Source organism: Hyaena hyaena, unplaced genomic scaffold (genome assembly GCF_003009895.1).
Source record: "Hyaena hyaena isolate Hyena2069 unplaced genomic scaffold, ASM300989v1 scaffold_677, whole genome shotgun sequence".
NCBI lineage: Eukaryota > Metazoa > Chordata > Mammalia > Carnivora > Hyaenidae > Hyaena > Hyaena hyaena.
In genome coordinates this window covers 417,199-441,597 of record NW_024081311.1, presented here as the reverse complement: position 1 = coordinate 441,597, position 24,399 = coordinate 417,199, and the positions used below count along the sequence as shown (strand labels likewise).

At 42.6% G+C, this 24,399-nt stretch overlaps 1 protein-coding gene across 4 annotated transcripts in view; it reads left to right on the top strand.

The window, feature by feature from the left end:
• Positions 1-24,399, top strand: part of SORCS1 (sortilin related VPS10 domain containing receptor 1) — a 500,902-nt gene that overhangs the window by 184,080 nt on the left and 292,423 nt on the right. For all 4 annotated transcript variants that reach the window (XM_039217305.1, XM_039217304.1, XM_039217306.1 and 1 more), the window contains exon 2: positions 1,166-1,233. In XM_039217305.1, the coding sequence (XP_039073236.1) occupies positions 1,166-1,233 (68 nt within the window). The remainder of the gene's footprint in view (positions 1-1,165; positions 1,234-24,399) is intronic.

The following is a 24,399-nucleotide window of genomic DNA, read 5'->3' as shown; positions in this document are numbered from 1 at the left end:
AGCCAAACCTACAAAACAGAAGAAAGGGAAGGAACTGATATTTAAGAACCCCATGCAACTTGAAGAATAATTAGCATTTATTCCCTAATTTAACTCTGCACAGCAACCCTCTCTCGGCAATAGCATTATTGGCCCCATTTCTTTGATAGTCGGGAATACTGAGGTTCAGAGAAGCTAAGTGTCCTGGCCACTGTGGTACAGCTACTACAGCTGGGAGCAGTGCCATTGACCTTCCTCTCTCCTGCCCATCTGCTCAGTGCCTCCCTTGCAGGGTGTGCATTTGACAGCTCCACTAGTCTTCCCTGAAAGCCTTAAGCCCACAAGGGTAAGAAATGCCTGGATGGGCAGCACCCTCCTACACTGTTGGTGGGAATGCAAACTGGTGCAGCCCCTCTGGAAAACAGTGTGGAGGTTCCTCAGGAAACTAACAATAGAACTCCCCTATGACCCAGCAGTAGCACTGCTAGGAATTTACCCAAGGGATACAGAAATGCTGATGCATAAGAGCACATGCACCCCAATGTTCATAGCAGCACTCTCCACAATAGCTAAAACATGGAAAGAGCCTAAGTGTCCATCAACAGATGAATGGATCAAGAAGATATGGTTTATCTATACCATGGAATACTACATGGCAATGAGAAACAATGAAATCTGGCCATGTGTAGCAACATGGATGGACCTTGAGGGTGTTATGCTGAGCGAAATAAGTCAGGCAGAGAAGGACAAATATCATATGTTTGCACGTATAGGAGGATTAGGAGGAACTTGACGGAGGACCAAGGGGGAGAAGAAGGGCAGAAGTGGTGGGGGAAAGGGAGAGAGGCAAACCATGAGAGACTCTTGAATGCTGAGAAACAAACTGGGGACTGATGGATGTTGGTGGGGAGGGGGGTGATGGGCATGGAGGAGGGCACTTGTGGGGGTGAGCACTGGGTGTTATATGGAAACCAACTTGACAATAAACTATTTGTAAGAAAAAATAAAATAAAATAAAGGAAGGCGCTGGTAAACCGTTCCCCAGTCAGTGTAAGCACTGTTGTAACAATTCATTCAATTATGCTAAGCACCCATTAACGGAATCCTAAGTCCTCCCTTGGGCCATTTCCCGTCTCTGAGATTGTAATTGTTTGAGACTAACCGTGATTTCTTCTTTTGCCTTCAGGTGATTCTCATTTTGACGAAGCTCTACGATTATAACCTCGGTAGCATCACTGAGAGCTCGCTCTGGAGGTATGTAGATAAAGTGAGCTAACTACCGATTACTGTGTTACTTAAGCATCATGCCCAAGACTGCTGTCCCCCACCCCCTTTTCCCTGGGAAGATTTTTGGTTTTGTGTACTCATTGCCTCCTCTTTTTGCTGTTTTTCCCTTAGTCATGGGTTGGGGTTTATCTGCACGCAGGCCAGATCCTTCCTTCTTTCGAAGTTTGTTTTGGTCATAGGCCTTTTTGCTAAACTGTTCATCAGGTTGTCTTGATGCGTGTGGGTTCCCCTCAGTTCTCTCTCATCTGTGAGCTCATTGGAGCAGCAGAGAAAGAATGGAGGCGTCTTTGAAGAGGGGATCAATGTCACCTCTGGGTTTGCAGTGCCTGTGGAACCTTCCAGTGTAGAGTCTGCACTGCATCCCTTCCTGGCCCTCTGCTCACCAGCACCCACGTGTGCACACACATGCATTTGCATGCATGCCTTTATCTCTGGGATTCACAGTGTATTGCCTCACATGTGTAAGAGTGTGCAGTAAATTCTTTTCCAGGGAAGTGCCATTGATCCTTTAGGGTCACACAAACTCGCTGAACACCTGCATAAATGTGCACTTGGGCTGAAACTAGGGACAGAAATGTCCTCAGAAATCCAGTATCCAGGAGGCTATTCTCTCCTTTTGTTCTTGGGGACTATATGTTCTGTTGTTTCTGTTTGTTTCTGAAAATCTGCTTTATTGATCTAATTCTGATGGGGTCTTTGCCAGCCTCTGTCACGTGTCCACACCCAATCCAGCAGGAGAGCACTGGCTCTTATCAGTTGGGCCTGGATCTTGTGACAGTCCCTGGGTCTGGGAGAGGATGGAGATGACTGACCTCAAGGATAATAGTCATTGATCATGGGTTGATGTCCAGCCTGGAGTCTGATTGATCAGTGCCCTGGTTGTAACGATGGCTTAGATCTTGATCAGCCATTGCTGACCACATACACTTGTGTGCACAGATGAAGGGGGACGGGGTATACTAATAACAGAGACGCTGAGAGTAGGCTCAGCGCAGACACAAGCTAGTGGGTGTCCTGCATGTAAGACCAGTGGGGAATTTCATCACTTGTCACTTAATATGACCAGAAGAGACTGGCTGCTGGTCCTCAGTGTCAGGGCTCAATTCTAGGGAGAAAGATTCCAATCTGCCCTTTGCTCCAGGGGTCCATCGCTGCTACAGTGAACAGTGACTGGTCTAGAGGGGGGTGGGGGGAGGTTACTTTACATAGTAACAGTTTGGTTGCAGGGCCTGCCCCTGTAGGGGAGTGCAGTTGTCACACAGAGGAGGGCCATGGATTATACATGCTGAGGGAATCTACCGCTCAAAAGGATTGTTGGTTGAATTTTGTTTTAACCTGATGGCTATTTTCCACTGAGCTTCACACTATGTATAAGAAGCCCCAAAATAAGTTGTTGTGTGCTTTAGGAAAACCCCAGCAGACCAAAGAAAAGGATAGAATCCTGTTCTTGTGTTTGTTGCGAGGTGTTTAGATGATTGAATTCCTCCTCTAACTGGAAGGTCAATTATGCAGTTTCTGTCCCAAGGAAATTATGTCACTAAATGAAAGTGTGGGAAGTGTGGAAGGAGCCTCAAAAAGTACAATTCTGTTAATGCATTAAGGACCTGACACTTGCTCTGTTGTTTGAATGCAGTACGCCTTCACCAGGCTTTCTGTGACTGTGAGTAAGCTTATGCGTCCCTGATAGATTTCTCTAATGCATGTACATACATGAAAGTGAAAGCCAGCTTTTATTCCTCCATGCACGTGCTGTATAAAGTGTTGTTGGCATATTAGAAAATTAAAGGATATGCAATTCTGTCCCAGTGGGACAGAGGCTATTAGCAGCCATAAGTCTCAGCCTGAGCGGTGGGAAGGGGATGCCTGGGGGATGCTTGCCCCGGACTGCCGAATCTCAGGTTCACTGTGCCCATTTCCTTCTCATGGAGCTCTGGGACCAGCCAAGCGAGAATGGTTCTTTATCACCTTAGGGGAGAAGTTTAGTAAAATAAAAATGACATCCAGTAATACCAAGCCTTCTGAAGGAGCAACCTCCATGGGCTTAAGCTTAGGAAAGTGTGGCAGGAGCAACCTGCTGACACTTCAATCTTATCTTCAATCAAACCCCTCAGTCTCAAAGGAGAATATATACATACACACACACATAAATATACATTCATATACATACACAAGTATACACATATAGCTACATATATTTACTTTTCTGATATACCCGCCTTAGTCATTTGCCATGTACGCCCTATGTTACACTTGTCATTTGTGGCAAGTAACTACTATGGGTGCTCTATAGCATTAGAACTATCATTTTAATTCTTTGATAAAATAACCCATGCCCTAATGAAAATATAATTCAGAAAAGAGACAAAGAGAAAGAAAAAAAATATTTAGAATGCTTCATAAGTGCTTTGGTAGGGTGTGCATTTTGGGGTGCCTCGTGATGCCCATGTTTGGTCTTTAGGGAATCTCTTTCAGGGTATTAATATAAAAGAAGAGATGGAGAGGTCTGGGTAAGCCATGCTTAAGGAAACTAGTGCTAGGTGTGGATTCATTTTTTCCTACATCAGCTCTTAACTTTCTTCTCAGAAAACCTGCCAAAAATTGGGGGGGCATTGCTGGGGTCACATCAGGGTTTAGGTATTATCATTACATCCATAGCCCAGAGTGCTGGACTCAGCCCATAGATGATGCTCAGTAGGTACCTGTTTTTGAACAGACCAGTGAAATTTTAATTCCATATTCTTTATTATTCATTTGTTCCACAAAGATGTATGGAGTAACTTCTTTAGGTCTTAGATTGTTCTGATCCAGAGACAGGAATATGGCTGAGTACACGGATCAGTGGCACATAAGCTCTGTCTAACTGTCCTTCAGGTGTTCATTGTCTAAAGGGGGCAAATGTCTGAGAATAGTTCGCATGAGAGATAAATGCACTTGGGTGTAACCGGCCTTCTGTAACTGTATTGAATTGGGTACTTAGGCAGCCCCCTAGAACTGCCAATTCCCAGAAGAAGATAAATCCAGTGTAAATAGACAAACTGTCATACAATCATAAGTGTTGTGATAGAGACACAAGATAAGTGTTGCTTCTTTACTTTGCTCATGTGTATATTTTTTCTTCTTAACTAGACTCTAAATCCTTAAACTCAGCACCTTTATGGTTTAATGATAATGGCAGTGATGCTGGTGATAATGGTGATAATGACAATATCAAAAACTAACTTTTACTGAGTGGTCACTATGCATCAGGCATGATATTAAGCACATTATTGCATCCTCTTAATTCATTTTTATGATGTATTCAAGGTCATATAATTATAAACGATAGTGCATACACTTATGGGGGTATTAGTTAATAAACTTCAGTCATTTCACTGCTATACCTGTCTTCTAGAGTCCCATGTACCTTCTGGTGGCTCTTTCTGTACATCAGCAAATAAGAAAACAAAATTTTAATCATAAATATATGAAATGAATATGGTTTTCAAAGCACTGTGACATTATGAGCAGCTTATTACCTATTCCAGAAAAATATGGGGCAACAGGGAAATGGCTTCTTGTACAACAAACAGATCCATGCACTTTTCAAGTGAGCCCTTAATCTTTACAACTTTTTCCCTCTGAACAGTGAGAAAGGGTCAAGTTGCAGATGCCTTGGGGTGTCAGGACAGGAAAGTGGCCAGGAGGCAGCTGACCTTGTAGTGATGTCCTAGGGCTTTACACCTTGCTGGATCAACAAGCTCTGGATGACAGGGTGAGACGCTGCTCTGCTAAATTAATGAGCTTTTGCTCCCAGATGGTCTTGGCATTGATTACACCTTAATCTTGGAGCAAGTTGTTGATTTTGTTTTGTTTTGTGTTGCTGTTCACTCCGGGAGTCAAACTGAGAGGAAAGGGGGATGAGCTGACACAGAACAATTATCTACACCTTAGAATCTTCTCTGCTTTATAGTGGATGAAGCTTTGAGATTTGGTTCGGCCGGTGGTTTTACCATATTGGAGCAAGATAAGCTTAAAGGTTGAGATAAATAAAATGTCAAAATCTAGATACATTATCTCTGAGAATAAATATATTCATCTTTTTTCCCTCTTGTGCCAGGGTAATCAGCACTTTGCTGAGAGAGGCTTAGCTGGTGAGAAAGCCCTAGGCAATTCTGGAAAGCAGAATTCTGGAAAGCATACTCTTCAAGGGACCCGCAATCTGCAGTGCCTCCGTCCTAGAGGCCAGCTGACATGGCTGACTTCTTCTCAAGCGCAGTGTCCCAGTTCAGAGTCAGGTGAAACACAGGCCAGCATCTGAGCACATGATGTATTCAAGGAGCAATACCTGCTTTTGGGGGACAAGGTGTGTGGGATTAAGGTAGTGACAATGGTTAGGCTTTCTGTTTGATTCCACTCTGGGAGCCAGTCCTGTCTCATCACAGGAGCAGCTTTGTTTCTTCTTGGGTGTTCACACTGCAGTTACCAAGAGAGGCTTCCCAGTGGTGTCTATGGAGAGGATGGCCATGGAGTCCCTTGGGGCAGTGTCTGTGTGTGGCTGCTGGCAGACAACGCTCTCTGGAGAGCGCCTGGGGTCCAGGCTGAGAGAAGCTGACCTGAAATCTGTGACTCTGCCAGCCCTGCGCTTGAGGCACATTAGCTGAACGTGTCTGGCCTTCCCACCCATCATCCAGAGGAAGAGGAGGGGGCAGCTTGGCACAGATTGTCAGTCCCTGCTTTGAAGGCTGTTTTGCTACAAAATTCCATCATCTACAAAAATAAGGATATAAAATAGTGATACCCACCCTAAAAAAGAAAAAGATTTTTAAAAAAAGAAAGAAAAAAGAATCAAGCTAGAGTGTGGTAATTTCCCCATAGGAGGATCCTTCTTGTGACGCAGCTCTGATGATGTAACTCAGCCCTGTGCAGGCAGATGTTTAGTGCCTTTCCAGGGCCCCCAGTGAGAGAGTCTCCCGTCCCAGCAGGACCAGTAGCTGCTTAATTTCTTTTAAATTTTTTATTTATTTCTGAGAGAGAGAGACAGAGAGACAGACAGACAGACAAACAGAGTGAGCAGAGTAGGGTCAGAGAGAGAGGGAGATCCAGAATTTGACACAGGCTCCAGGCTCTGAGCTAGCTGTCAGCACAGAGCCCGACACAGAGCTCGAACCCATGAACCATGAGCTCATGACCTGAGCCAAAGTCGGACACTTAACCGAATGAGCCACCCAGGTGCCCCTAAATTTGGGATTCTTTTAAGCTTTCTAAATACCACTCCCTTTCCCATATTTGTGTCACGTGGAGTTGCTGTGGCTTTTGGAGTTATAAGCTTATTGCATTAAACCTTACTATTATTTTTTTAAAAAGTAATATATGCTCATTATAATGAGCCAAACAATAGCAGAGACTACTAAAAAATGTTAATAGTCTCTTACTCCCCCCACAGATCTAGCTTTCCTGAAGCCGGTGATGCTGAGAGATTTTGGTGATCCTGTCCATACCATTATGACCCAACTAAAGAAAAAAATTTATATATAATATAATATTTATAAATCTATAAATATATATGTATATTTATCAGGATCACTTTTTTGTTTAAGAAAATAAGAGTAACTATCCATAGGACTCTGCTAACCTGTTTCACTTAACAGTGAGTCATGGGTGTCTGTCTAGATGAATACATGAATACTGTCTAGATTTTTTTCTAGAGAAAAACAAAAGTCAGGTTTGTAAGCACCAAAAAGTGTGGAGGTTGTATGCCAGATTAAACAACTATATCCTAATCAGCTTATGCATTGTTTCATGTGCACCAGAAGATGTTCTCAGTGCTGTTTACCCACCTAACAACACTGTAAAATAGGCACTTCTTAGGTCCCCGGTTTGCAGATGAGAGAGGGGAGGCATGGCGGGTCAAGTAATGCCCAAAATCATGGAGCTGGGAAGTAGCTCTGGAACTGATCTTGTACAAGCTTGTACCTCCCGTTACCCTTTTAATGAATCTGGAGCTCATTTCCACAGTATTAGTGATTATATATAGTACTTCCACAAACAGATCTGTCATCATGTCCTTATGCTGTGGTAATTTTCTTGCTGTAAAATACTCTAGAGCCCTAAAGGTGATATTGTTGTATCAAAAGTGTATTCATATACTGGGGTGCTGTGCCTGGGTGGCTCAGTCAGGTAAGTGTGTGACTCTTGGTTTCAGCCCAGGTCATGATCTCATGGTTCATGGTATCAAGCATCATGTTAGGCTTTGTGCTGACAGTGTGGAGACTGCCTGGGAGTGTCTGTCTGTCTGTCTGTCTGTCTCTCTCTCTCTCTCTCTCTCCCTCTCCCTCTTCCTCTCCTTCTCCTTCTCTCCCTCTCTCTCTCCCTCTCTCCCTCTCTCTTTCAGTCCCTCTCTCTTTTTCTCTCTCTCGCTGTCCCTCCATTTCTCTCATTCTCAAAGTAAATAAATAAACATTAAAAAGGTATATGCATAGAGAATGTGAATAAATAACTGAGATGACTTTCTAAAAAGATGGGAACAATTCTCATACCAAGCAGCAGCAATAAATTACGTACTTCCCGACGAATTCATCAGCACTGGGTATTTTCAGTTTAAAAGTTGAATTTAAATTTTTAGTTGTCATTTAATTCCATTTAATCTTTTGCTAGTCTTTTTAGTAGAAATGGTGTCCTTTTTTTAAATTTTTTTTTAGCAGTTATTCAGTTTTGAGGCACAGAGAATGAGTGGGAAGGGGCAGAGAGAGAGGGAGACACAGAATCTGAAACAGGCTGTGAGCCATCAGCACAGAGCCCGATGTGGGGCTCAAACCCACAAACCGTGAGATCATGACCTGAGCTGAAGCCGGATGCTTAACCCACTGAGCCACCCAGGCACCCCGTAGAAATGGTGTCTTAATTTCCACATGCTTTAATGGGTATTTCTCTGACCACTAGTGATGCTGAACACTTTTTCATATATTTATTGCTCGGTGGGACCGGAGGCCGCCTGTTGCCACCTGCCTCGCCCCCAAGCAAAAAGAAATTGTTGCTTACTCAGCAATCCCCCAGTGTGTTAGGTATCTTTGTCTTAGGATGGTTATTAGATACATATTCATTTGGTTTTGTTTAGCACAAATCATCTAGCCTCCTGTTCTCTACAGGCCCCTATGCGAGGCAGATATTGGCTGGAAAGGAGCAGGTAAGAAATTGTTCTTCTCTGCAAAAACTGCAAATCTAGTGAGAGATAGACTCTCAGTGGGTGATTTCAGAAGTGTGGCAAATTCAGTGCAAAAGTTATGCATGAGTTAGTGTCTATGTTCATCTATTTCCATACTGGCCTCTTTCCAAAATCAAAGGCTATGGCCAGGTCTTAGTTATTTTTGTTTGTTTGACACCAAGCTGAACTTGGCACATATTAAATATCATTAAATGGTTTTTTGGTTAGAAGCAGTACAGTAAGAAATGGTTTTGGGTTTCTGAAAGCCTGATTTGTGTCTTTACTTGTTTATATCCTAAACTTTTACCCCAATGCCCTCCATGTAGGAGATACTGTTTTGAATATGTGCTGCATGATCCCGTGAAACGCCATCAGCTGCATTCTAAAGAGTAAGAACATAGCCAACGCCAAGAGTGAAAAGCCCAGATTCAAGTGCGGGAACCCAGTTATGTCCATAGAGTACCATGAATGCTTGTTAGCCCCCTCAACCCTCAACTCTGACAAAACCTTCTTGCATCCCCACATGAAAGCTGTTTCTATGGGGATTTGGCTGCCTTCTGCCTACAGACTGCAGACCTTCCTGAGGTCTCTGTGGAAGTCGGCCCCTGGGGGTACCTCTGCACTCCGCGTTTGCCTCATTTGCCTCAGTGGTTGGTTGGCTCTCTGTGGAGTTCCCCCATTTCTCTCTGTAGCAAGCAATAGATGAGATACATGCAAAAGCATTCATTGCCCTGATGTTCTAGTAACTTCACCAATATGAGTCCAGGAAATAAGAAAACTTTACTAGAGAGAGTAGAGTAACTAACATTCAAATGTCAAAACTAGTTAGAGATTCAAGAAATACTTAGAATGTTGATTCTCACTTTACTACACTGCCTTTGAGTAAAGAACTGTGTACTTGGCACAAAGAATTTCAGAAGGTACACAATGTAATTATCATGTGTAGCTACATACAGTCTTATGATTCGGTCCGTGTGACTAACTTCTCCTCATTTTTCGGGTCTCAGCCTGAATACCACCTTATTTTTAAAAAGGCATTTATATCCTCCTTATTTTAAAGAGGACCCTTGTTTTTGTCCACCACAGCTCTTTGTTTATTTCATTCACTGTACATGTCCTGATCTGTAATGATTTTATTTATTACTTTTCTGTTGTCTCATGCCCACCACTAGAATGAATATAAGCTCCCTGAGGGCGGAGACCTTGTCTGTTTTGCTTTCTGTTTTACTTCAAATGCTCAGGAAACTGCCTGGCGCATTGATGTTCCAGTGAGATTTGTCAAATTAACTGAATATATAAATAAGTACACACCTGGAATGATGCTACATGGTGTGAATCCAGATATGAATAAGATCTGATTGTTGCCCTTAAGCAACTCACAGTCTGATGGGAGAGACAGATAAATAAGTGAGAGATTAATGTGTCAAGTACCATAATAGAGGCACCAGAACATGCTCTGGGTTGGGGAAGGGAAAGGATTAGAGGATACCTCATCTGACTCTTGATGAACAAGTGGGAATCAAGCCAGTCAAAGGGCTAATTATTCATTTATTGAGTGTGTACTGTATTCCAGGCACCCTTACCTGCCGATGGCGATCTGAAGGAGATCACACAAGATCACAATATAGTCTGTGTGTGGATGGAGCATTTGCAGATGGTTTTGGAAAAATAGAAATGGACCAGTTCACATTCATCTGTGCTAGATATTCTGACATTTATCCCAGAGGAAATAATGCATCATTGAAAGTTTGGAGCAAGGGAAAGACCTGATGAAATGTGAATTTTAAGGGAAAAAATGACCTTTGTGTCATGTTGGGGATTCAGTTGGAAAAGAGCAAGACTGTTGACCGTGAGAAGAGTAGTCAGTAAAGTAAGAGATGAAAAGGAGCTGACTTTTTTTTTTTTTTTTTTTTTTTTTTTTGGAAGCTTGAAGAAATGGAGTATGGGATATGCTTGGTGGGGGTGATGATTCCAGTAGATCTTTTACAGTGAAAAACACAGGACCAAGGGTGAGTGGGAAGGTNTTGAAAGTTTGGAGCAAGGGAAAGACCTGATGAAATGTGAATTTTAAGGGAAAAAATGACCTTTGTGTCATGTTGGGGATTCAGTTGGAAAAGAGCTAGACTGTTGACCGTTAGAAGAGTAGTCAGTAAAGTAAGAGATGAAAAGGAGCTTTTTTTTTTTTTTTTTTTTTTTTTGTGGGGAAGCATGAAGAAATGGAGTATGGGATATGCTTGGTGGGGGTGATGATTCCAGTAGATCTTTTACAGTGAAAAACACAGGACCAAGGGTGAGTGGGAAGGTGCGAAGAAGAGCCGTTTCTACAATGACTCCCTGCTATTGTCTTGCATAGTGTGATGGCTGGTGAGGCTGTTACTGCATACATTTGCTCCATGGTTGTTTACGGAGCACCTGCAACTGGTGAATGAGAAAAGGGTATAGAGACAACTCTTCCAAGAAAGCAGCTGGGAAGCGAAATGAAGGAATATGGTTTTTCCATAAAGGAAGTCATAGACTAAAGGAATACCTTCCTTTCCTTAAGAGAGGGCAACCCTAACCATGTTTTATGGGGGGATAAATAAGATGTTGAAAATGCAAGAAAACCCCAGAGTGAATAAAACTGGTAGGAGATTGAGTGGTAAACAGGGTATGTGTTGGGAGCTTCCATGGGAGACTGTCCAGCCACGTAGATCAGGATAGATTGAGGGGTGAGCACAGTGGGATTCTTTTACCAAACAGGGAAGCCAGAGTGGGGCACACATAGATCAGCCTTCCCAGGTGACCAGGAGTGAGAGAGGTCCTGACATTTGGCTTTACAGGGAATGGGAAACGGGCTGGAGAAGGGGATCACTAATTTGGAGGAGCTGCTGCAGAGGCAGGATGCGGGACTTGTCAGAGCCTGCGGGTGCAGTACTGGGCATGCTCAGATCCCAGCTGAGGCTAGAGACTGGGGTCAGTGTGGCTGTGCTTTCACTGCCGTGAGCCTTGTGTCATACTCAAGAAGGCGGTTGGTTATGCGATCCCTGAGAGGTGCTGAAGAAGGACAACATGGAATGAGAGCTGAGGGGAGGCTGCAATAGCAGATGAGGGGTCTGTGCTAAATAGAGAAGAAAGTGAAGCTTGGCATTGGGGGAAGGCAGTGAAACAGCAGGAGCCCCAATCCAAGCATGTTTAAAAGCCTAAAGAACACTTAGGAAATAATATCCAGAGGCGTGTGACTTTTTATAATATTAAATGTAGAACATATCTAGCCCCCTCTGGGGTACTTTGTGAAAAGGAACTGGTTGGAACAGGTGGACTTTATCAGAAAAGCCTTCTATTAAAGTTGCTGTTAAGAAACCCACTCAGCTCTGTGGAAGAACGAGCTGCTGATTTTCTGCATGTGTATGGAACAGCTGGATCTGCTTGTCAGGTGCCCCACGTTCCTAGGTATTTGTGAATGACAACTTACCCCATATCTTTGGGGGACACTAGGCTGCATCCTCTAATCTGGTTATGGTGGCTTTTCTCCAGGCAGGTCTTACGTTCAAGACCTCAGACTTGTATATTAACCACATCTGGTAGTCACTGTCATGCCTTTAGAGAGAGAAATAAAGAGAGACAGAGATCAGACAGCAGCCCAGATGTCACTCTGAAGTGATGTTGAATTCTTTCTGGTCACTTCCCCCCCACCCCACCCCCGACAATTTCCCCTGGAGCCCATGCCAATGATTTGCTCCTTTTATTTTTAAAAGTCTAGTTTTGGGACTTTAATTTTCTGGATTCTCAATTGATGCTGACTTTGGCTTCTCCTGTCTCTCTCCTCTCAATAACCATATTCCTTGAGTTTGATCACTCTGCTTACTAGAATTCTCAGTAATGGAAGATCATGGGGCGCCTGGGTGTTTCAATTGGTTAAGCACCAACTTTGGCTCAGGTCATGATCTGATAGCTCGTAGGTTCAAGCCCCGCGTCGGGCACTGTACTGACAGAGCCTAGAGCCTGCTGTGGATTCTGTGTCTCCATCTCTGCCCCTCCCCCACTTGTGCTCTGTCTGTTTCTCTCTCTGTCTCTCTCAAAAATAAATAAACATTAAAAAATTTTAATACATAAATAAAGGAAAGTCATTAGATGTTCCTACCATGGTGAACTCTCTGTAGGTTCTGTCAAACAACATTTTTTCTCGGAAGGCTGGTCCACAAACAAGTCAGCACTTGGGCTTGGGTGTTGAGCTGCCCAGGCATGAATCTAGCTCTGTCCGCCTACTAACTCTGAGATGCTAGGGAGGTTTCTTCATCTCTGGTCCATTTCCTCCTCAGAAAAAGGCTATAATAGTATATACCTCAGAGGATTAAGGTGACATTTATGTTAAATTTGTATCATCTGCTGAGCACTGAGTAAATGATGCGAAACAAAGAAACAGAAACATTGGATCATATACTTCTGTGGTCATCTTTGCTTGAAATGTCTTTTCTCCTGTATTTGATTTATCTAATAAATGAAAATAATAACTGTTTATACTGGCTATTTACGATGTGCCATGGACTTCTCTTAAGGGTGCTTTATACATATCAACTAAATTATTTCTTCCAGTAACCCCATGAGTTGGTACTATTATTGTACCTATTTTATAGACAAGGACACTTATGGGGCATCTGGGTGGCCCAGTCGGCTAAGCATCTGACTTCGGTTCAGGTCAAGATCTCACAGTTCGTGGGTTCGAGTCCCGCGTTGGGCTCTGTGCTGACAGCCAGCTCAGAGCCTGGAGGCTGCTTCTGATTCTGTGTCTCCCTCTCTCTCTGCCCCTCCCCTGCTCATGCTGCCTGTCTGTCTGTCTCTCTCTCTCTCAGAAATAAATAAAACATTAAAGAAAAAGACCAGGAAACTTGTCCCCAGGGTCACAGGAGTATTAAGCAGTAGAGAAGAGATCTGAATCAGCCTTTCTGGTCTGGGGCCCAGGCTTTGAACCTCATAGGGACTCTTGTGTGATTCCTTCCCTGACCCCCTCCTTCATACAGAGAATAAATTACTACTCCTCCACTAACTCTTCCTGTTAGACACATTGTCATTTTAAAATGCATTACTTCGAATTGTAAGTACTTTCTGTATATTTATTTCCCTTACTGGGAATGTTTTAAAGGTCGCTTGCTATCTTACGCACTTTTGTATCCCTGATGCCAAGGACGGTTCTTGGCCTGTTGTCTGTATTCAGTGAAATGGAGTACCAGGACAAGTGTATTCGGGAAAGGAGACTTTTCTAAAAAAAATTATCTATGAACGTAATTAATTGATATAAAGCTTGTCTCGTACCATATATCGCAGGTAATCAAAGGTTAACTACCCTCTGTCATTGAATTCAAATGTTCTTGCTGTCACTTATTGACATTGCACAGGAAGAAGGTGACAAATATTGAGTCTAGTAGATTGACACTGTTATGTTACATGTCAATGGCGATGCCTCCCTGAGTGTCAGAAGTTTGTATGGTTGTAAAAAGGAAGTCGAATTTATTTTCATCTGTGTGTCCTAGTTGCTTGTCCTTCTGTTAGTTTTACAGACTTGTTTAAAACAAATGTATGTTGGGGCGCCTGGGTGGCTTAGTCGGTTGAGCGTCCGACTTTCACTTAGGTCATGATCTCGCGGTTCGTGGGTTCGAGCCCCGCGTCAGGCTCTGTGCTGACTGCCAGCTCAGAGCCTGGAGCCTGTTTCGGAGTCTGTGTCTCCCTCTCTCTCTGACCCTCCCCTGCTCACTCTCTCTCTCTCTCTCTCTCTCCTAGAAATAAATAAAAATATTAAAAACAAAACAAAACAAAAAAAAAACACAAATGTATGTTGAGCCCATGGGAGTTCCTGATCCCAAGGGCCAGGCTGTCATCAGAAAATTAACTCTAGGTAGAGGGACATGGAACATCATGATAGACGGACCTCACTGGGCACAGAGGCGAGGGGAGTTATACCTGTCACCGAAGCTGGTAGCCAGGGGTGGGGGCTTGCCCTGTGTGTCCTGGGACCAGAGGAATGAAAGCAGCATCACTGGAGAACCTGAGAAAAACCCTTTGTCTTATTTCAGGTGAGGTTTCCCGAAATACCATTCATCCATAAATCAAGCTGGGGCACTTTCTGTTCTGTTCTCCCCTTCCCAAAGGGAAATGGTGTGCCGAAGAGTTATTCCCCAGCACGGCTTTATTTCTTCCTCCTGCTGCGATGTATTAGCAAGGTCATCACCTTTGGTTTATTGGCTTCAAACAATCTGTGATTGCAGAGGATTATGACTTCTTAGCTTGCAGAAGCAGGAGATGCAATCAATTCATGAAAGGCATAGGACTTTTTTTTGAAAAATGTATATTTATTTTTGCCAGAATTTCTGGGGACCAAGACTTAAAAGAGCTTTTTGAAAAGGATTTATCTTTGAGTGTCCTGCTTCATCGTCCCTTTCAAATAAGAACATTGAGTCAGGACAGTGTGAACTTAGCTTTAACTCTTTGAGTTTGAAAGAAATAAAGATGACTTCACAGAAGTCCGTCTTCTCCATCCCCAACTCTAAACAACATTAATCAGGAAATTTATACTTGCTGCATTATACCAGATACATATACTTGGAAATAATTGGGGACTTGGATTAGCCATGCTTATTTTAAGTTAATGCATAAATTCTTTTCTTTGGTAGGGCAAGGAGATTTTTCATCTGAAAAGCTTTGAACCTGATTGGTAATTATTCTGAAATTTGTTTTCTCACTTATATTGTCATTTCTTAACTTCCTAGATCACCCTGTCTTGATTTATTATTCCCTTCTCCCAGTTGGGGATCTGTCACTTCTGACCTCAAAGAAGTATCAGAATTTAAACCACTCCCTTCCCTCTCCATTGCTTGGCACATTTCCTCTTGTTGGGTGGCAGAAAGCAATCCCAACGACCTGTCTCTTCAAAACATAAATGAATGTTATAACGTGGTTACTATACTTTTACCAGGCAGCAGTGGGTCCCAGGCTTCAGTGGCCTTAGCAATCAGAGTTTTGCTGACATCCAGTGATTGTGGTTACTGCTGAATTCTTGATAGAGGTCTGGCCTCTAATTTCCCCTTCTTGGCGGCTCTGCAAAGAACCTAAAGCTCTGATGCTGAGATGGCATAGGAATCTGTGGACTCTGCCTCTGTCTACTACTTTCACATAATTGGGTCAGTTTTAGAGAAGCTACAAAAGTGCTAGAGTCTTACTCAAAATGGCCCTTCTTACTTATCATTGGTTTCTTTGAAACCAATATGATACACCTGTTACCCAATCACCAGGAAGCACTTGGGGCGCGGGGGGGGGGGGAGTACAGCTGGAGTTGGCCACTGTCCAGACTTCAGCTAGCATGGGACAGCTAAGGGTGCTGCCTCCAGGACACTTCTAATGATTTCAGTTTCAGCAGCCAGCATGGCAGCCTAGGCTACATCAGTTTGTCCCCTTTGCACTAATTCATCTTTGTTCCTCATCTTTCCCAGATACAGCTCTGCAGGGTATATTCGAACTGAAACTTAGAGTGATTTCTCTTATTCCAAAGACCCGTAGTAGTTGGGCAAAGGTCAAGGTACAGGTACTAATCTCGCTCCTAGAGGCAAATACCAAGCTGTTGGATGTGGGGTGTGAAAAGCCCCTGAAATAGGCTTCGTCACCTAGAGCAGATTTAGAGTGTGCATTTTGGTTCCTCTTCCCTCTAGTTCCTGGGCCAGCTTTCTTCGCTGATTTGACGCTTTATGTCACCCAAGAGTCCCTGTACCCACTGGAAATAGTGCCACCCTTCCTTTCTTAGGGATTCTTTATCCTTGTGGAGAAGATAGAGTTGAGATGTGTAATTACCCTCTTGAGCCCTTGTTTCCCTCATCTGAGACATGGGGCTGATAACCTGCAGCATTTTCAGATTTAAAGGAACACAAATATGCTAATTTAAGATTGGACCGAGTTTTTATTGTATTTAACCAAAAGCAGAAATTGATCAAAAGCAAGGTAGTCACGAAGAACTTTCAGTGATTTTTTTCTGTGAAGGACAGTCTGCTGCCATGTCTGAGAAGTCTGGTATTTTGGTTTTTTTGTTTGTTTGTTTGTTTTTAATGTTTTTATTTATTTCTGGGAGAGAGAGACAGCGTGAGCAGGGGAGGGTCAGAGAGAGAGGGAGATACAGACTCTGAAATAGGCTCCAGGCTCTGAGCTGACAGTGAGCACAGAGCCCGACACGGGGCTCGAACCCACGAACCGCGAGATCATGACCTGAGCTGAAGTCGGACGCTTAACCGACTAAGCCACCCAGGCGCCCCTGAGAAGTCTGGTATTTTGAATTTTGTTGATGCTTATAGAGTCGAGGCTTACATTATATTCAAAAACAATCTTTGTATTTGATGCTTCCTTTTATGTTTTCATTTTTCTCCGGGGCTAACCATCATCAAGGCCACATCTGGTCTGTGGAGGAAATCCGGGTTCACTAAATCCCTGAACAGTAGTTCTGCGTCCAGCTTCCCAGTGTCCATGAAAACCTCATTCCCTGAAAGTACGTCTCATGCAGGTTTGCTGTGAGGAAAAAACAGTTTTGAAGCTGCAGATGTATAGTAGGGCTCGTTAAGTGTAAGTTCTCTCTATCAATAGTATTTTTATACTTTGTTCTTTTCTCGACCGCTGGAGACGTTGATTTCAAGCCGCTGAACATTGTACTTGGACCTAAGAGAAAGCCTGCTCTCAGATGGGCTCACCCAGTCTTGCATTCTGTCATAGACTTGAGTGTCTTCTCATTGCCTTTCATCTCAGCATTCTGTTCTTTTCTGGGCATAGGATTCTGGGGCTGGGAGTTAGTACCAGTCCTGTTGTTCTGCCTCAGAGAATCATGTAACTAGTGGCCACCAGCTACCACTCAGGACCCCAGTGAACATAGGAAAGAAAGAGCTTGGTCAAGTGCCCATATCACAACAGACGCTTTGGAAGACTAAACTGAAAGTTAGCAAAAGGAGGAGTTGAAATTTTCAGCATTGAATCCGCATTTAAGAATATTTAGCCTCCTGCATCATACTGCAAAGATCACTTTTGCAGTTTTTTAGGAGGTAGAAAAGAATAGCTAACATTCAAATGCAGTCCAATTTGATGGTGATAGAAGTGTGTATTCACAAGAACAGAGCTGAGGGGTGCCTGGGTGGCTCAGTCAGCTAAGCATCCGATTCTTGGTTTAGGCTCAGGTCATGATCTCTCAGTCTCATGAGTTCGAGCCTCATGTCAGGCTCTGCACTGATGGTGTGGAGCCTGCTTGAGATCTTCTGTCTCCCTCTCTCTCTGCCCCTCCCCAACTTGCGCTGTCTCTGTCTCTCTGAAAATAAATAAATAAACTTTGAAAAAAACATAAAAAAAAGAACAAAGCTAAAGAAACAAAACAAAACCAAAAACAGTGAAAACAAAACAAAACAAAAAAGAATAGAGCTTACAAGCTGCCAATGTTTACATTTAACTCTTACCTTTCAGATTAGTTTTTAGAAATGTTAGAAATTCTAAATGAAAATTGAATAAGCTTCATCACCTTAGATTTTCCTCAGACTTTTGCAAATACATCAAAATATTAAATCTGTTAGATTTATCACTACTTCAGCCATTCCTATGAAAAGTAAATAGTATGGGGTGCCTGGGTGGCTCAGTTGGTTAAGCGTCTGACTCCGGCTTAGGTCATGATCACGGTTCATGGGTTTGAGCCCCATGTTGGGCCCTGTGCTGACAGCTAGCTCAGAGCCTGGAGCCTGTTTCAGAGTCTGTGTCTCCCTCTCTCTTTCTGACCCTCCTGTGCTCATGCTGTCTCTCTCTCTCTCTCTCAGAAATAAATAAAACATTAAAAAAAAGAAAAGTAAATAGTATGTCTTTTGCGTGTTTGAAAGTTGGTATGAACACATCTTGTATTCTTTTCTTAGCACTGCCAACAATTGTGTGATCCTTGCCAAATCATTTTATTTCATAGAGTCCCAGGCTCCTCATTTATAAAAAAAAAAGACTCTGTCAGGATAGCTCTGACGTTCCATATATCTATGAGTTGTTGCCAGCAATATCTACTATGCTCAAAGCACATGTCCTCCTATATTTTGGAAGGCTAATGAGAAGATATTAATACCTTTATTCTAGATTTTTTTCCCTCACATGTCTCCATCACAGCTTGTTGCTAGTTGATTAGAGGTAGACAGAGGCAGGCAAACTCTCTGTGGTTTTGCAGGTCATAACCTGGTTTTATGGCCATAAAATTAGAAAACCCACATCCCAAATTAAAATGATAGAGAACAAATAATTAACTTGCTTATATCCCCTTCTGTCTTTGAACCTTGATTTCCATATCATACTGGGGATGATAGTAATTCTGTCAATCAGGTTACTATAAGGAGTAAATAATTCTGAAGAACTTGTCTGATGCATTTTAAGAGGTGGAAACAACTAAAACTCAGGCCTTCTGATTATAAAGGCAAAGAGGGAAAAGGGCTCCCTGTCATTTACTGAAAAGCCACTGTGAGCCTCACTTTTGTAAATTTTGTAAATTTGTAAAATGGGGATTTTAAAAATGCTTTCCTTAGCTAAGGGTGCTCTAAATAGCTGGTAGCCAGATATCACGATGATTCGCATGTTCTTCAAGTTGCAAAGTGATCTGCCCGTAGTTATCCTTAGTTAGAGGTTGGAGCAGGGAAAACTTGACCTTTGTGTTTGCTAACATGGCAGGGGATATTCCAGATGTAACTAGTGTCATTGCAATTCACTAGATACTGGGCTCCTTGAGAAAAAGTGTTTAGTTTGCAACTTTTTTGCCTTGGAGCGCAGGAGCAGAGAACAATGCCCGTCACATAGTGAATACTCAATAAGTATCTCTTTAATGGATCAGTGAATTAATAAATCACTGATTTTTTTTTTAGTTTCTGTCTTATTGATCATACACCTGGCAATATGCTAAGTATATTTCATAGCCAGTGCTCTTAATGCTGGGCACATTAGATTTTCCTGGGAAGCTTTTGAAAATATGTGTGTGGACCCACTCAAGATTAATTGAATCTGAATCTCTGGGACTGAGCCTGGACATAGGTAGTTTCAAAGCTACGCAAGTGATTTTAATGTGTGAGAGAGACACAGAATCAATGAACCCATGATCCATTGTTTTCCCAGGGTTTGCATGACTGGGCTGCTTGCTAATGCTGCCAATTACTTACTTCCGGGCATCCAAGTTTCAGTGAGCGTGTTATCCCATCTTGCCATTTGTCATGGCTAAAATATTCTACTTTAACAAGGATGCGAATTTATCATCCACATTAAGAGTATAATCTTTTTTGCATCTAGTCCTGAAATGCAGTCGTGCTCTCCATGTAAATCATAAACTTAGATCCTGTTATAGTGTGAAAGAAAACATGTGAATTAGGATGGAGAAAATTAATGTTGACAGAGATCCCTGATATGTTGTCACTTGCAGAGGCCTGGGTCTCAGACTGGTCTCAGAATTGTTAATAGCTCCATGACGTTATGAAATGAGGAGGCAGCGCTGGGAAGGTGGTTTGAATTGAGCACTAACTCCTATTTAAGTGTTTACTTTGCAGCTGTGTTGGCTCAAACCCGCTAACTGTTGCCATTGCCACTAAGGGGGAGTGTTCACCTTGAAGGAACTTCTGATTCTTTGGATGCAGAGTAGACAGGCCCCTTCCGAAGTGTTCCTTGAAGATGTCCTTAAAGCAAAACTTTGTCTGGATTCTTTGAAACTTTGTTGCTTTGTTTTTCTTGGGTGGTTGACATTTTCTTCTTCTCTACTTCTGAGTCCCACTCATGTGTCATTTTGCTGAAAAAGCGAACACCTCACGCTGTAGAAAGTATGCACACACATGTGTTGAGGAGGAGGGGGAAAGAGTGCTATCACTCTAAGGTAATAACACATACCTTTGCTTTGTCACTGAGTGACAATGTAAAATAACAAGTCAGGATTCCAGTAATAACACAGCATGACAGGAGTGCTGTGAGGTGCTTCCAGGAAGGGTGATTAGATGCCAAATGAATGGTATCAGTGGGGCTATTAGCAGCTATATGTGAAGTCATTTTTATTCAAGCCAGTGATTTCTACTCTGTTTTTAAGAACCTTAGGGTATCTCTTGGTATTTCAAAAAATGTCACACACTTCTCAAAAATAATAGTATACTTATAGGGTGTATTAATATCATACCTAGTATGCTTTTAAGTGAGCACGGGGGTGGACAAAAATTCATATAATGTCACTGTTCCGGAAATGAGGGAATCAAATGGTTAACTGATCTGCTTGATACATCACTTCCCCATGAGAACACCCCCTCCCCTGACTATAACTATCAATGTCCCTAAACCCTTTCTTCCTTGAACCTCCTGGAACCATGCAAATTCTGTGACTATTTCTGCTGTTTTGGAAGAATCTGCATTTTCCCCTCAGACATTTGTCCTATCTCATGGGCACATGCAATCTAGATTTGTGGTGCATTTATCTCATATCCCCCTTTGTTTCTCTCTTTCCTCTTACCTTTGATTCCAGAAATGTTTTTAAAATAATGGATGGCAGTTAATAAACAGCATGGCAGACAGGAAAAAATGAACAGCGGTGTGCTCATTTTGATAGACTATGCTGTCTGCAGATAATTTACCAGGGCAGAGTGCTGACATACACAGCCCCGCAAAACGGGCTTATCCCTGATCTTAAACCCAAATCATTCTTGAACGTTTCCATTATTCATAAGGCATGATCCACGAAAGCTGCAGGAGGCTGTCCTATGATGATGCCTCGGAGCTGGTGGCTCTCCGGTTCAGGAGCTGGAAACAAGCAAACATCTGTATTTGTGCACTTGGGGAGATTGCCAGCTTTCAGAGAAAGAACTTCACACTGGAGGCCAGCATGGCGAAACAGAGTTTTCTGCCTTTATTACCAAGTATTCTCCCTGCCCACTTCCATGCGCTCTGCAGTGAGTTCTGAGACCCTATTCTTGCAGCTGCTTTTAACTTCATCACATTGGATGCATTTCATCACCTTTCTGTCTTGCCTCAACTGTAAACCTTTTGATGGTAGGACAACGTGGCTTTGTGTGTCGCTTGCCTCCTAGAGCGCCTGCCACGTTAAGTAGGCTCATTAAAATTAAATGACCGACTGAATGAATAAATAAAGATCCAAAAGAGTATTTCTGGAGTGTTCTAGGATCTGAGTGAACCCTCTTCCCAAATCATATTCAGCCTTCAGAGTCTGCCAGGAGACAAATGGCAGGACAAGTATGTCCGGGTTTTCTGAGAATTAGGAAAGAAACCATACAGTGTTTATCTCCCCAGGATTCTACCCCACAGCATATGGCTTTTCCAGAATCACACACCTATAATTTGTAGGGATCCAAAGTCTATAGTATCTGCGTTTTAATATGCCACATAGCCGGCTTCACCACAGTTCGACTCCAGGAAGTTCTGATCTCAAAGCGCCATTAAAATCTGACGAGATGATCCTGTTTTTGAAAGGCAAATTCCCTCTTGCCTTTGGTTACCAAGGCTTTGAGCAGATACGAGTTGTGGAGGTCATGAGAATCGTTAGGACACTAGGCCTCTTAAACTCTTGATAGAAATTTCACTTAGAAATGCGGGGCGCCTGGGTGGCTCAGTCGGTTAAGCATCCGACTTTCGCTTAGGTCATGATCTCGCGGTTCGTGGGTTCGAACCCCGCGTCGGGCTCTGTGCTGACTGCCAGCTCAGAGCCGGAGCCTGTTTCAGTCTGTGACTCCCTGTCTCTCTGACCCTCCCCTGCTCACGCTGTCTCTCTCTCTCTCCTAGAAATAAATAAAAAAACATTTAAAAATTAAAAAAAAAAAAAAAGAAATGTTACCTGACTAATAGTGTGATTAAACAACAAAAACAAAACAGGGAGCACCTAAATGTCTCAGTTGGTTAAGCATCTGACTCTTGGTTTCTGCACAGGACATGATCGCACACTTCCCGAGTTTGAGCCCCACCTCAGGCTCTCTGCTGTCAGCACAGAGCCTGCTTGGGATTCTCTCCCTCCCTCCCTCCCTCCCTCCCTCCATCTCTCCCTCTCCGTCTCTCTCTCATTCTCTCTCTCTCATAAATAAACTGAAAACAAAATCAGAGTCCTTACTCTAAGAACTAGCATGTCTTTCCAGAGTCTAAGCAAAAACAACACGAAACAAGACGCCCTGATCTAAGACTTAGCACATCAGTGGTGCTCTCCTGTCTCGGTGCCAGGCCTGGGAGCTGGCCGTTCTCTTTAAGGCAAAGATGATAATTTCTAATGAGATGGGCAAATGTACACATACATGATAAACCTACACATGCCAACTTCTGCATATTCCCAGCGGCAGAATGCGGCAAGGCTGGCAGAGGGTTCTGCGAATAATTTGTATTCAGCTATACAGCAGCGCCGCCATTTATTTTGCAGGATAAGCTGATAACTGTTTACTCTAAGCATAATGACTCTGTTAAGAGTGACCTTTTGTGATAATTTTCCAACCACTCGGTCTTAACCCTTTAATTAATTCATTTGCTTAAACGGAGGGAACCCTTCCACCCCTTTTCGCTTAGCCATCATTCATTTGACACCATACTCAATATTATTAGTGTGGGAATTTTAATGACCATACACTATTTATTTTCATCCTTCTGGCTGGAATATCAGCAATGGACGGTTCTGATTATTCTCTGTGTGTGTGTGTGTGTGTGTGTGTGCGCGCGCGCACGCGCCTGTACATGTGCGTGTAGGAATATACCTTTGCAAGTGTGTGTTGTCATTCGTTTATTATAGAAACCTTGCTGACTGCTCCAAAATTCAGCCAAGAACAGCACCATAAGTCACAAAGTTTGATTTTCCATGCACTCAGGATGCTTAAACAATGGAGGCAAAATGAACCAGAAAGACTGCAAAATAGCCTTTCTTGGGTGATTTGCTTTTCCAGAAGCTGATTAGGGCTCTGATCTGTCTTGGTGTGGCTTTGTTATTAGAGACAGGGAAAGAGGAAGAAGGAAATAGTGCCTTCTCTTTATAAAAAGGCTGTTTTAATAGGCATAGAAAGTAAATATAGCCCATATCTCTGTGGATCTCAGTTTTCTATAATGGGACAATTCACATATTTTTCTATTCTAATATCCCAAATCTTTTTTCTTGTTTTTATGATTTGAATTTTTCTATTAACTGTTACAAGGAGATCTTCATATAATGTATAGTGGAAAGGAGATGGAAAAAGGCTGAGCAATTTTAGAAGATTTTAGAAATCTTTTGTTCTGAAAAAATTCATTCCCTTCTGATCTTTGATATAATCGTAATCCCCTTCTAAGGCTGTCCTCTAAGGCTAAGCCACCCTTGAACATGAAGCAGTTCTTAACCACTAAAGCATATTCATGGAGACAAAGCAGCACAGAAGGAGCCATTAATAATCTCACCTGGGAGAGTGTCTGTCTTTCCTATGGATGTTTCAATGCTTCTCATCACCAGTGTGCTTTATGTTATTATTATTTTTAATTTTTTTTGCCATCTGTCTACTTTAATAGTATTCTTAAATTGGATATAATTGCAAGTAAAGAAAATTTTCTTTTGTCCCATATAAAATTACATATACATGCAATCACAGTCACTGTAGAAAAACATTTTAAAAATATAGCAAGTCTATTTGCTTAGAAACAAGGCAGAAGATAAAGAAGAGATGGAGATGGGTGGGCAGAAGCTATTAGCTCCTCTCCTCTGTGTGGGACAGTCTCCCTTTCCCTACTCCTCTTTGCCTTCTCCCAGAAGAATGGATTACTTCTGCCCACAATCACTTGAAATGCCAGATCACATGCTCAAATGGGGACACTTTCTGTGGGCCTAGAGCCTAGTCAAAACGGGATCCTGCCCTCCCCTCTCCTCTGTCCACTCTCCCATCTATGTACCTAGCTCAGAAGAACCCTGGTTACAACCGTGTAAATATATTATTTTTCTTCTATGTTCTATTCCTGGAACTGTTATA